The 13,691-nt window shown below is 39.9% G+C and overlaps 1 protein-coding gene across 2 annotated transcripts in view; it reads left to right on the top strand.

Moving 5' to 3' along the window:
- Positions 1–13,691, top strand: part of cdc42bpb (CDC42 binding protein kinase beta (DMPK-like)) — a 224,763-nt gene that overhangs the window by 88,282 nt on the left and 122,790 nt on the right. For both annotated transcript variants that reach the window (XM_069916469.1, XM_069916470.1), the window contains exon 2: positions 1,839–1,930. In XM_069916469.1, the coding sequence (XP_069772570.1) occupies positions 1,839–1,930 (92 nt within the window). The remainder of the gene's footprint in view (positions 1–1,838; positions 1,931–13,691) is intronic.

Genomic DNA, 13,691 nt, shown 5'->3' with positions numbered 1-13,691 from the left:
AAAGAACAGTAATAGAACAAAAAGGGGATGGAGGTGGTGAAGAGGCAGAAAAGAAAGATATAAGATGGCCACGCTGAACTATATGACTACAAACATTAATGGAATACATAACCAAATTTAAGTGTATCCCTTTGGAAAAAAATTACATATAATTTAAAAGACGAAGTTACAATGTTTAAAAAAAAATCTGGGAACTATATATGGAACATAACAGAAAGAGCAGGCCTCGGACCACCACCACGTAAAATGATAAGATAAACACGATCATCTTTAATGTGTATAAGTAGATGACACGTCTTTTTTGTTTGTATTCCTTTTGTATAAAGATGTTATTTTATTTTATGTGTTCAATATTTACTGTTTTTGGAGGGGGGTGGGAAGGGGGGAGGGAAGGATGGGGAAAAAAATAGAAAATGTCACTGTGTATATTTAAAGAGATGCATCTGTAAATATTTTGGTTGATATGGTTCATAGTGCAATAAATAAAGAAGTACAAAAAAAGACCGAGTTACAGGGAAAGGTTAAATAGGTTAGGACATTTTTCCTCTGGAGCGTAGAAGAAGGAGGGGAGATTTGATAGAGGTATTTAAAATTAAGAGGGAGATAGATAGGCTTTTTCCACCGAGGGTAGGTGAGATGCAAACCAGAGGACATGGGTTAAGAGTGAAAGGGGAAATGTTTAGGGGGAATATGAGGAGGAACTTCTTCACACACAGTGGTGGGAGAGCAGAACAAGCTGCCAGCTGAGGTGGTGAATGTGGGCTCATTTTTAACATTTATAAAGAATTTGGACAGGTACATGGATGGGATAGGTATGGAAAGCTATGGACTGGGTGAAATTCAGTTGGACTAGGCAAAAAAAATGGTTCTGCAAAAGCTAGAAGGGCCGAAGGGGCCTGTTTCTGCACTGTAATTTTCTGTGTCTGAAAAAATTCTCGTCGTTGTGAACAATTTCAAAATACTTGCCCTAGCTTTGACATTAATGTTTAGCCTCTTTAGTTTCTCCTCCCTCATTTTCCCCCTGCTTTGCTTGCTCCATGCTTACACTGTATTGGGGACTCAGTTGACTTACAGCCATTTTGTATTTCATCGAGTTGATGTTTGGTGCAAAATTCGAATTCAGTTATTTTACATTTTAACTTTTCAGGTTAGATACAATTGCTACAGTGTGTAATGTCTGGATCTTGGATTTAACATTTTAAATCTATATCAACCTTCTTTGCACAATTTAAAAAAAAAAATGTCAAATATGATGTGCTATTAATGAATTATTATCTTAAAATGTACAAATCAGACAATTTTGAGAAAATAAAACTTGTGCTTGGAAAAGTAAGATTTTGAACATTGTTAGTTTAGTAATTAGGAATAAGCCATACAGATGTTTGAATCTGCTTAACTATTGAGTAAGTGCATTACAATTCCTACTCCTTATCTTATAACAATCCCAGCTCTATTTCCTTTTATTCCCTCAGTTTTCAAAAATCCATTAGTCTCGGTCCTGATTATATTTTAGACTGAACATTACTGCTTTCTGGAACAGAGAATTCCGAAGACTTAAAACTATTCAAGTAAATAAATTTGTCATTGCCATAATAGAGACATTATCCTAAGGCTATCAAGTAATTCTTTAAACCTAAGTTTACCAGTACTCTCATTTAAAAAATATTCTTTCAACATAATAAGCAACATTTTGTTTGCCCTCCTCATGCTCTATCTGCCACCTTCTTAGGTTTTTACTTTATTTATATTTCCTAGAATTTTAATGTCCCACTTGGGTTTCTGAAACAAATATTTGGTGTATGCAGCCCTTCTAATTCTTTCATTTTTGACCTTTTCAGCAAAACCATTTACTTCAACTGTAAAGGAACTACGGCTACACCGAGATGACTTTGAAATGTTGAAAGTAATTGGCAGAGGGGCATTTGGCGAGGTGAGCATTCAACAAATTGTGTTTTATAGTAATCAAATACAACTTGATATTGACTGTGTTTTGGAAGTCACTTTCTGAAACCAACCATAAACCATTTACAATCAGACATTCTTTGCAAAAACTCGTCTAAACATTGTGATCATTACTTTGCTTTTCTTTATAGTTAATCATTTTGGGCTTATAATTAACTAATACTCACGGCAGTGGTCTTGTTTTTTGTGCATATTATAGCTTTTTCAATTTAAACCAACAAAATTACAACATCAATAATGTCCATTATTTGCAATTAGTGCCTTGATTACAGTAAAATGTCAAATGGCTTTTTGCAGCAATGGTAACAAATAAGACTTAATTGAACCATATATGGGAAAATCTAAGGCAGATATGCTGAATCTTAATGAAATTGCTAAACTTTAAAGATTACCTTAAAAGATGAAAGAAAAGTAGTTTAACCTTGATATGACACAGGTGTCAGGCATAATTTTAGCATCTACGATGTGTGAAAGTAATATTTGCTAATGACTGTCTTTGAAGAAATGGGTATCGGTATATTCATGGTATATTCAGAAAGTTTGATAAAGCAAGGTACTAAAGTTGTATTATTCTAAGAAAGAAAGGTCTGGGTGAGAGAATTCCAGATCACGGAGCCAGGGTAGTAAAAGGTCTGACACTCATTGGTTGCGATTAAAATTCAGGGATGATTAAAAACCAGAAATGAAAGTGTTTCAGATACTTCGTTAGAAAAAAAAAAGACATGGGAAGGTGATGCCATGGAGGGATTTAAAAACAAGGGTTAGAAGTTGAAAAATCACTGCTTAACTTGGAGCCTACACCTTCATTAAAATGGTGAAGACTAACTTATTCTCAGCAAGCATATTAAAACAGTACAGCACAGGAACACACCCATTGGTTCACAAGTCTGTGCCAAGCATGATCTATATTCCTCCAGTCCCTGCATATGCATATGGATTTATAAACATGGAAACAAGACATAGAAACTTAGAACAGTGCAAGACGATCGGGCTCTTTGGCCCACAATGTTGTGCTGACCTATATAAACCTACTCTGCATCAATCTAAATCATCCCTCATTCACAGCCCATAATTCGCCATTTTTTTATATTCACATGTTAAAGAGTCTTTTAAATGTCCCTGACAATGCATTCCAGACACTCTGTAAACAAAAAAAACTTACCTTTGACATCACCCCCTGAGTTAAATTGTGGTTTCAAGTTGGTTAATCATTCATTTCCTCACTCCCGTTCCCCATCCCTTTCTCTATAAATGGTCATAATGTGCAGCTCTACTTTTTCAAATAAAAGCTACATTAAAACAGTACAATTAACTTTCATAATTGACCATTAATTAATTTAGTCTGGACAGGAATTTATAATTTACTGGATTGGAAAGCTGTTAATTCAAAATGTTGAGATTACAACTTTTTAAAGTTGTAATACAAGAACAGTACTCTATTGGGGAAATACTTTTAAGGCTCTTTTTATTTGGGTTGGAATAAGAGAATTATTTCTTGGGTTGAATTCAGCAGAATTTAACATAGTTGTTGCTTCCTGAAATGGGTTGGGGAACTAAAAGCCCATCTGAGAACATTCTATAATTTGTTAGCTTCTTCCTTAATAGGCTTTGTTTAACCAAGGTTAGATTAAATTATTAGTGGCATCTAATTCAATGCAACTCCTAATGAGAAGTATGACAATTATAATTTGTAATATTGATGGTCAGTGAACTTTCGATATAAATCTGCATATACATGTGCCTAACCTTTTATCCGGGATCGTCAGGACCGGACACCTGCTGTTGTTCAGAATCTTCTGGATTTCAGAATCATTTTAAAATGGCGGATCTTTTAAGCAAATTGGATGTTTTAAAATTGCACAAAACGGGGTGCGGGTGTTGAATTAATTTAGATAAATAAAGACCATAATATCATTAGCATGTTTTTTTTAAAGTAAAACTTCAAATTAAAACTGGCTCAGGCCCATGCCGTCCCTGTCCCACCCTCTCTTACCTTTGGTGGAAAGGTGACTCTCGGCCCTGAGCTCCTGGTGGAAGAGAAGCAGGCAGAGCGGTTCCAGCTGTGTGTAGGGATTATGGGTGAAATGCCAGATGATGAAGTAGACAAAGACGATGTGGTCAAACAATAATCATGGCTTTTATTAGCAGAAATTCATGGTACAATAATGTGCATACACAGTTATACCCGAGGGGAGTGTCCTTAACAGTAAAGATAATGCACAGCCAATGTTAGTACAGCAAGGCTCGCCAGAGGGGAGACAGGCAGCTTGGCAGACATTCACCACAGTCTCCCCTCGCAGAAGAAGGGTTATAATCAAAAGGACAGCTGGTAGGAAAGACTGAAGCAAGTGATACATGGATACCATGTTTGGCATTGAGAATACTCTAACAGCCAAAATACGCAAGCAATTGAAATATGATGAGATGTTTTATGAATATGTCAACCTATCAGGTTGTTTACGAATTCTGGTGCTTCTTCTCAAAACAGGTGGCTCCTTTGCAACCTTGGGAACTGGTACAGTTCCTGGGTCTGTAGTGTGGGAAGGATTAACTTCTGGACCTGCTCCAGAATTGCCTGCGTGAGGCAGTGGAGCCTCAGCATAGCCATCTGAAAGTTTACTAGGGGTCACAGGCTGGGTTGGGTGGGGGGGTGAGTCCAATCTCTCAGGCTCACTCTGAGTAGGGGTGTGAGGAAGGGGCGAACCAGGCGAGGCCAGATCTCTTAAGGGTACGGTGTCAGTACTCCCGTCTGGGAATTTAACATGAGCGTAGTTGGGGTTGGTATGCAGTAGCTGAACTGGTTGGACTAGGGGGTCTGTTTTATGCGCCCGAGCGTGGCTCTTCAGCAGCACGGTTCCAGGCTCAGATAAACAGGCTGGCCAGTCCATCATAGTTCCTGATTTCCTAGGAAAGGCAAACATACGTTCATGAGGTGTTTGATTTGTTGCACTACACAATAATGATCGAATAGAATGTAGCGCCTCAGGCAGCACCTCCTGCCACCGGGTAATAGGGTAACCATGTGTTTTTAAAGCAAGATTAACAGTCTTCCAGATTGTAGCATTAGCCCTTTCGACCTCCCCATTGCCCTGCGGGTTGTAGTTCGTGGTACGGCTGGTGGCAATCCCCTTCCGTAGCAGGGCTCGCCGCAGTTCAGCGCTCATGAATGCTGAGCCCCTATTGGTATGAATGTAATTGGGAAAACCAAAAATGCTGAAAATTCTGTCAAGTGACTTAATGACAGACTCTGACGAGATGTCCGGGCAGGGTATCGCAAAGGGAAACCTGGAAATATACATTTTTGTTGTTGGAAGGTAACAGTCCTTTAAAGTCTAAGCTAATCCTCTCAAAAGATCAGGTTGCCTTGATGAGAGTGGCCTCCGGAGCTTTGAAGTATTGCAGTTTGCATTCTGCGCAAACAGGACAGTTTTTAGTCAGTTTCCTGACTTCTTCCAAAGAGTAAGGAAGGTTGTTAGCCCCTAATGTAATGGAAAAACCTCATGACTCCTGGGTGGCACAGCCTGCTACGGATCTCTTTTAGCCCCTCCAGCTGAGCACCACCAGCAGATCGTGACAATGCGTCAGAGGGATCATTTAACCTGCCCGGTCTGTACTGGATCTCATAATTATAAGTTGAGAGTTCTATTCGCCAGCGTGCCATCTTATCGTTCTTGATTTTACTTTTATGTTTAGTACTAAACATGTAGGCTACAGATTTCTGATCAGTGACAAAAGTAAATTTTCTACTGGCTAAAAAGTGTCTCCAGCTTCAATAATAGCCTGGGCTTCTTTTTCAATGGCAGGATGTTTAAGTTCAGGTCCGCGTAACATGCGGGAGGAGAATGCCGCAGGTCTGCCCTTTTGATTAAGGGTTCCTACCAAGGCACAATCTGAGGCATCAGTTTCCACTTGGAATGGGACATCCTCGTCAATGGACGAGAGTGCAGCTTTGGCAATATCAGCTTTAATTCTCTTGAAACCCTTCAAGGCCATTGGAGAGAGAGGAAAAGATTTAGTCTCAAACAGAGGGTGTGCCTTCGTGGCATAGCCCGAACCCATTTGCAGTAGTAGGAAAAGAATCCCATACACCTTTTAAGGACTTTTACTGAGTCTGGGGATGATAACTTCTTAAGGGGGAGCCATTCTTTCCAGGTCGGGGCAGATTTCGCCCTTGCGGACAATGTAGCCCAGAATAGGTAGCTCTGTCGCGTTGAACACACATTTGCCCTCGTTAAATGTAAGGTTGAGTTCTTTAGCTGTTGCTAAAAATTTCTTTTAAGTTGTTGTCGTGCTCAGCCTGTGTTTCCCACAGGTAGTGACATTATCCAGATAGGAAAATGTGCCCTGAAACTTATACACCCTAACAATCTTATCCATTTCCCTCTGAAACATGGACACACCATTAGTGACCCCAAAAGGTACCCTTTTAAACTGGTATAAACCCCCCCCCATCACCCTCAAAAGCCGTACAGGGCCGTTCCCTTTTCTTAATGGGGATTTGGTGATCAGCTGCTTTGAGGTCGATAGTGGAGTACACTTTGTATTGCGCTATCTGATTAATCATTTCATTGATGTGTGGCAGGGGGTAGGCATCCAGGTTAGTGTAACGGTTGATTGTCTGGCTGTAATCAATAGGCAGTCGTCTCTTAGTGTGATTTTTCATTACTACCACTTGGACCTGCCACGGACTCTTACTAGGTTCAATTACTCCCCCTTTAAGCAGTCTCTGGGTCTCCGCTTTGATAAACTCACGATCCTCTTTGCTGCAAGAACAACTCTTAGTGGCAATCGGCTGACACTCAGGGGATAAATCACTGAAAAGGGAAGGAGCTTTGATCTTTAATGCGGACCCCAGTAACACAAGGGTGCAGAGCTCTTGCATAATAAAGAGCCACACAACAGCAAGGCAATGTCCCTGCAAATTTAAAGTAACTTTAGACTTGTCCCATACAGTTTTTTTAAGTTCACTACAAGCCATCGATATCTTTCGGTTCACTGGATATCTCTGCAAATTTAAGGCTCTGGCAACTTTCTCATGGATGCAGCTGTCAGTGCTCCCCAAGTCTATAAGACAATCAAGAGTCTCACCATTCAGCTCCCCCTTCATAGTCAACCGTTCCAGTCCGCATTATCCCCCAAGCTTTACAGTCAATTGAGCTATCACAGGGGATCTCACCTCGCTGTCACTTGAAGTCAATTCAAGATTGAATCGTCTGAAGATTCCCCCTTTTCATAGTTGTCTTCCATTCCTGCAGCTCCAGGATGCATTTTCTTGGTGCTTCTCTTCTTCTTATCAGTGGGAGTATTTTTCGCCTTACACGCTTTAGCGAAGTGGTCAAGTTTCCCACAATAGCTGCAGGTAGCAAATCGAGCCGGGCACTTCTGTCTGGGGTGCCAGCTCTTATCACAGAAGTAGCATTTTTCAGGAGTTTGCCCTTTTCTTTCCTTTGGGGTTCCAGCACTCCTGGATGTTTCCTTTTCGGTTTCTAGCATTTCACTGGACCGTATGGCACTTCTCAGTGTTCTGGCTAGAGTGACTTCCCGGTCGTAGGTTAAAGGCTCCGTCTCCAGCAGCCTCTGTCGGATGTAACTGGAATCAATCCCGTTGACAAAAGCATCCAGCTTCAAGGCATTGCGGTGTTGTTGCACATTGACTACCCTGACATCACATTCATTTGCCAGCGAGTCGAGGGCCAGTGCATAGGCAGCATCACTTTCCCTGGGTTTCTAGCGTCTAATCAGCAACTGGTGTCGAGCAAGCACCACATTCTGTGGCCCTGCATAGTAAGCAAACAGACGTACCCAGGCTATAGCCAGAGTGGTAGATCCTTACGTTACGGCAAAAGGGACCTCACCCAGCAGAGAGTTCAGGTGGCCCCACTGTATCGCCTCATCGACCACGTTGTTTCGAGCCATGGAGTAATCGAAACAAGCAGTCCACTGGTTGAAAATTTCTCTGGCGCTCAGGGCAGACTGGTCGATTATCAGCTGCTCTGGCTTGAATGCTGCATCCATTTCTACTAATAAAATTAAAGTGCCAGTTGATGAAGTAGACAAAGACGATGTGATCAAACAATAATCATGGCTTTTATTAGCAGAAACTCATGGTACAATAATGAAAGACGATAGGTGCAGACACAGTTATACCCGAGGGGAGTGTCCTTAACAGTAGAGATAATGTACAGCCAATGTTAGTACAGCAAGGCTCGCCAGAGGGGAGGCAGGCAGCTTGGCAGACATTCACCACAATTGGTAACAAAGGCAGCCATTGCTCCTGCATTGACCCGTTGCCAGCTGCCACTGCAAGTGAACTCCAGGCTCGGCAGCACTGCGACCCTGTCGCCGGGTCAGAAGTTAGATGGGTAGGGGCGACAGACTGCCGGAGGTGGCCAACGGACAGACGGTGGCAGGCGACTGACGGGGCAGCTGGGGGTGGGGTGATGGATGGTGGGAGCGAGGAGCAAGGCGGTTGGTCGTTTTCATTACCCAAAAAGTGCTGGTTTTTGGAGGTTGCTGGTGTACGGAATCGTGGATAAAAGGTTAGGCAACTGTATAAATGTAAAACGTTTTTGAGTGTAGTAACCAATTAACCCATGAGGCCGTACATCTTCGACATAAGGTGGATCAACTAGAGCATATCCACTTGGTCACTGGAAAAAGGTGCTAATTCCAAGGTCAGGTTACCTCCCTGAATCTGAAGCAGCAGTGCTCACTACGAAGCTACCCCAATGTCAGTTGTTTACTATTGCAATGGTAATTAAGGGGGATAAAATTAAAATGTAATAAAGCAACCTGTTTGAGATGTATGGTAAATTCCTCACATTTAATGGATGGGAATCTGTCACTTTACATAGAAACACAGAAGAGAAACTGCCTTGACCTGCTTACAGCATGATAGCCAATAACAATGGGCAACTTAAAAAGAAGCTTAATATTTTGTATTGAGGGGATTTATAGAATATTTAAGAATATTGAAACAGGTAATATTTTTATTTTTGCTGGGAATATTGAAGCATTATTCTAAATTGTTCAAAATCACAATGAAACTTCATTTTAACAAGAGGAGGCTGTTAATTCATCAGAATTCATCAGGAAGCTAAATTACTTTTTTAAAAGTCTGCAGTAATATGGAATCATAAATTAATGCAACATTACATATCTATTTAATTCCTTGTTATTTACCCATGTAAAGTACAGTAAAAGTCCTAAAATCCGAACTGCTTGGGATTTAGGTCCGTCCAGGTTTTCTGTATTCTCGGGCAGTACTTTTAAAATTCAGATTTAAGGAGGAATAAAGAAGAGATGAACAAGTGAATTTTGATAGTTTATTCATTAGCTTCATTTATCAAAATTACCAATTTTAAAGGTAAATATAAAAATAAAGTCAACACTTATTATCTAGTCTAATACCTAGGTATCGGATTGCTTGTGTTTGCCATTTAAATGGTGATTCTTTCTTAAACTTTGTGAAATCCGCATTATTCATTGGCATCGCTTCTTTTATTTGCGTTGATCTTGTACCCTGATACTTCTCCGTATTCCTTCAATTTCTTATGTAATTCTTTTATTAATAGTTCTGTTAAGCATACTATGACATCATCTGCAAATAGACTGATTTTATATTCCTTTTATTTTCTGTTCTTATCAGTTCTGCCAAGTTGACCTATTTAATTTAAATTGGTTCGATTATATATCCATTTATTGTCACCTTCGCATTGAATTCGCCCATCATTATTGAATGAAGATCTACTGGGACCAATGCCTGAAGAGGGTGCACAAAATCAGTGAACCGGTGCGGACTCGAAAGGCCAACATGGCCTGTTTCCGCTCCGTAAATGGTTATATGGTTATACTTGACAAAAAATGTAAACATAAAAATTTTTCACTAGAAAAAAATGTATGGTGCTTAAAATTAAAATCAACATTGTAAAAGAAAAATACAGTGTGCAAATGAATTTCTTGGTGATAAGATTGCCTGTATTAAGTGTGGTCACTTGTTGCCACTGTGTACCTGTGGCACTTATGCATACATGTACACACTTACACAAAAGCCCACTAAATTTAAAAGTTTGACAGCCCGCATTCGCGGGCAGTCTGGATTCCTGAACTTTTACTGTTGGTGCTTACGATATGTGTATATGATGACCTGTGTTTAGGCGACCCCTTGAATTTCCACCTAAAATGTAGGTTTTGAGCTGTACCTGCTGTATAAAACAACACTCCTCCCCACCACCCCGACCCGCACCCCCCCCCCACCCCAAGCATGGCACTTGCCACTGACCACTAACCAGTGGAATGATACCGTCATGATATTTTAATACCAAATTACCCTGTGGAGGTTTTAATTTTATTAGCATATTTTCAAAAAAGCTACAGTCGGCCCCTTTAACAGGTTTTTTAAAGCCTATACAGAGCTGAAGGCAGTTGGACTGGGTGGATGGACCCCATGGGGGAGCACCAAGACTTAATTGATAACTAACAGGATGCACAAGTTTGGGCTTATTCATAGATGTCATTAGCTGATGCAGCGAACTTTAATGTTTTCTCCAATGCTATGAAATTGAGGATACCCAGGTTTTCCTCAGGAAATGCCCCTCAATGTGTGCACAATCAGAGAGGGTCCCAGAATGGAGAGAAGCTGGAATGGCACGAGCAGTGTTGGTAAATGTCATGTTTGCAACTAAGCTTTCTTCATTTCGCTGCCACCATTTGCATGGATGTGAGCTAGGTTATCAGCATGAGGGATGTGATAGAGTCCGCCTAGGGCCTGACCAGGACACTTGAGTCAACGGCCATCAGGATAGGATTTGACAGAGAGGGGGAAGATGGCAGTGGTTTTGAGAATTTGCTGTCAAGGTTTGGATTTTATACTCTGCATCTGACCCCTGATTTTGAGGTGACATTTTTAAGTTTCAAGGATCGTCCTATACACTGGAATATATGGTACCTTAAAGTAGATTGATTGCTTTCTTGGTCACTGAAGAAATTCAGAGGTTCTGTTCGTAAGTTTTCAAACATCTTCTTTAAGTTCAGAGATTATGCCTAACTGAATTTTTAAAAATGGGTACCAGGATTAACTGGGTAACTATAGAGCATATTTATGGAGAAATTTCCAGAAATACAGTGAACAGTCTCTGGACAAGAATAAATTTATTACAGAAAACTAATCTGGATTTGGTAAAGGAATGATCATGTTTAACCAACTTGATAGTTTTTTGATGAAGGAACAGAGAAAGTTGAAGAAGTTGGTATAGTGTAGCGGGCTGAGCGACTGCATGAGTAAATGGGCCGAATTACTGCAACACGCAGCTGGTTCAAGATAGCGCTGGCTCCCCATCATTGCCGAGAAGGAGCCCACGCCTAGCGACACGTGTGGGCCAAGCTGCCTTCCACTTCCGCGTAGCACCCCACCGGCCAGAGATTGGAACCACGATGCAGTGACATGGTACTTCACCAGAAGTGGGCGGGCCAGCACAGAGACATGGCGGATTCAAACCAATAAACTCACTCTGGTTCACCTTCACACTTTGTGGACGAGTCCTTACTCCGTAACGCTGCCGCAGCAGCACTACAATGGTATATTTGTACTTTCAAAAAGCATTTGATAAAGTGCCTGTATCATAGACTTGTTGAATAGAGGGGAAAAAAAATTGAAAGCACCGCAAAGGTATTGATTGAGGACTTTGCCTTGGTTTTTTTTGTGGAAACTTGTGGTGGACCTGTGAAAATGCACAAATAAAATGGTGGAATAGTAAAATGCAGACAATTGCAAATGAGAAAGTGGTTCTAATCCTTTGTGGAACTTTATGAAAATGGCAAAATGTAGCGAGAGTGTCGGTTAATGGAGTGTAAATTGGGAAGAACAGACTAGTGATCCGAAATAGGCAGTTGCTGTTCTGTATGTCTAAATTTAAATTTTTTTAAAATTAAAAATTGTTACCTATCACATATATCTTAAACTTGAGGGAAATCTTCATGGAAATAGCAGAGGCTCTGATAAAAATGTTGTGCCAAAAGCTGGAGATTTGTCAGTATTATTAATGTTCAGAAGAGAGAGAAATGGCAAAAATAGTGGTTATGACAAACTTTGAAGATTACAGAGTAAAATTAATGTTCACTTCAAGCTGATACAGATTTGCAAAAGAGGAAGTTAATTATTTTAATAAAGAAATTCTAATGGCTTTCAGTTATGTGTTTAAGCGCCACGAAAACTTGTTGATTTTAAAATCTAAAAGTAAGAATAAGAAAACTATAGGAAATTGATTAACTCCTTAATGGACACTTTCATAATCTGAAAGTTTGCAATCTAGGAATTAATGTGTGGTGCACTTCTCAGTTTTTTCTTTTTCTTTTCCCTGACTCCTTCAATCCCAGCAGTGTTTATTCCTATCTTTCCTGATTATATATGGACCATTCAGCACATGACTGGACGGAAGGGAACAAGCAAATGTTTTGTATTTGGATTTCCAGAAGGCGTTTGATAAGGTGCCGCGTAAAAGATTTATTCATAAGATAAAGATGCATGGAGTTAGGTTAATATATTTACATGGGTAGAGGATTTGGTAACCAGTAAAAAGCAGAGTTGGAATAATTGGTTGTTTGTCTGGTTGACATAAGTGTCACATTGTTCAGTGCTAAGCCTACAACTGTTCATAATGTATATGAACAATTTGGAAGAGGGGACTATGTCTAGCATATCAAAGCTTGCTGAATGGCACCAAATTGAATGGAAATTGTGTCAGGGTTTTCAAAAGATTGTGATAGATCCAGTTTTAACAATCCTCTAGGCTCTTCTAAATGAGTAGAGAAGGAAGCCAATCCCTCCCTCAATGCACTGAATATGGATATCCTGCTGGCAATGGAATCCAGATTCTAGCCAATGAGGAATGCAGCAAAGCTCCAGCAAAAAAGTGATTTAATCAAAGTGTGTGTGTGTGTGTGTGTGTGTGTGTGTGTGTGATGTATATAGTTTCTTTTTATATATATATTGTATACACACAACATGCGTATATAAAGAGAAATACATTATTTATATATAGAGGGGAAATAGTGCAGTGATTTTCTAAATAGTCCATCATAAGATGAGGAGGAATTTGTGATATTTTACAAATATGAATTTTAGCTTCTTAAACAACCTGCAAATGAGCAGTCATTTATTTTCTGATAGCAATGACATTTTTTTGCAGTATTAAACCCATAAATTGTTTTCCTTTTCTTTAAGTGAGGCTTTTTATGACATTAAACTGCTGTAATCTTGATTGTGTCAGCTTCTTAGAGACACATGTTAAAGTGCTAGTTACACTGCCATTTCCAACACAATTTACTCAATGCTAGCCAAACCAGTGCATAAATTCGAGGACTTTCAAACATATGGAGGTACGTCACCTTTATTATTGAGACAAAAAAAGTGCCAGAAGCCATAGCCAACCTGAAAACTGCAAGTTTCCAAATAAAATGACTCACCATTATCATTTGTATTAATTGCTTAAATTTGAGAGGGATCTTAAAATTCCTTCAACTCCTTTTGAAGAGTTTTTAATCGTGATTTTTGCTTCCTATTACTACCCTCAGTGATATATTCCAGTAGTGAGATTCATGATCTTCAAAGCTTTTCCACAATTTACAAAAAATTAAACTTCTGTAGTACCAAATAATAGTACAGGTATGTGCCGCTTAACATCCATTAGGGCAACGTCTGACCACATGCACTTCTGTTGTCCGTGGTTCCA

This window comes from Narcine bancroftii, chromosome 2 (assembly GCF_036971445.1).
Source record: "Narcine bancroftii isolate sNarBan1 chromosome 2, sNarBan1.hap1, whole genome shotgun sequence".
Classification (NCBI taxonomy): Eukaryota; Metazoa; Chordata; class Chondrichthyes; order Torpediniformes; family Narcinidae; genus Narcine; species Narcine bancroftii.
This window is presented reverse-complemented; position numbering and strand designations above follow the sequence as displayed.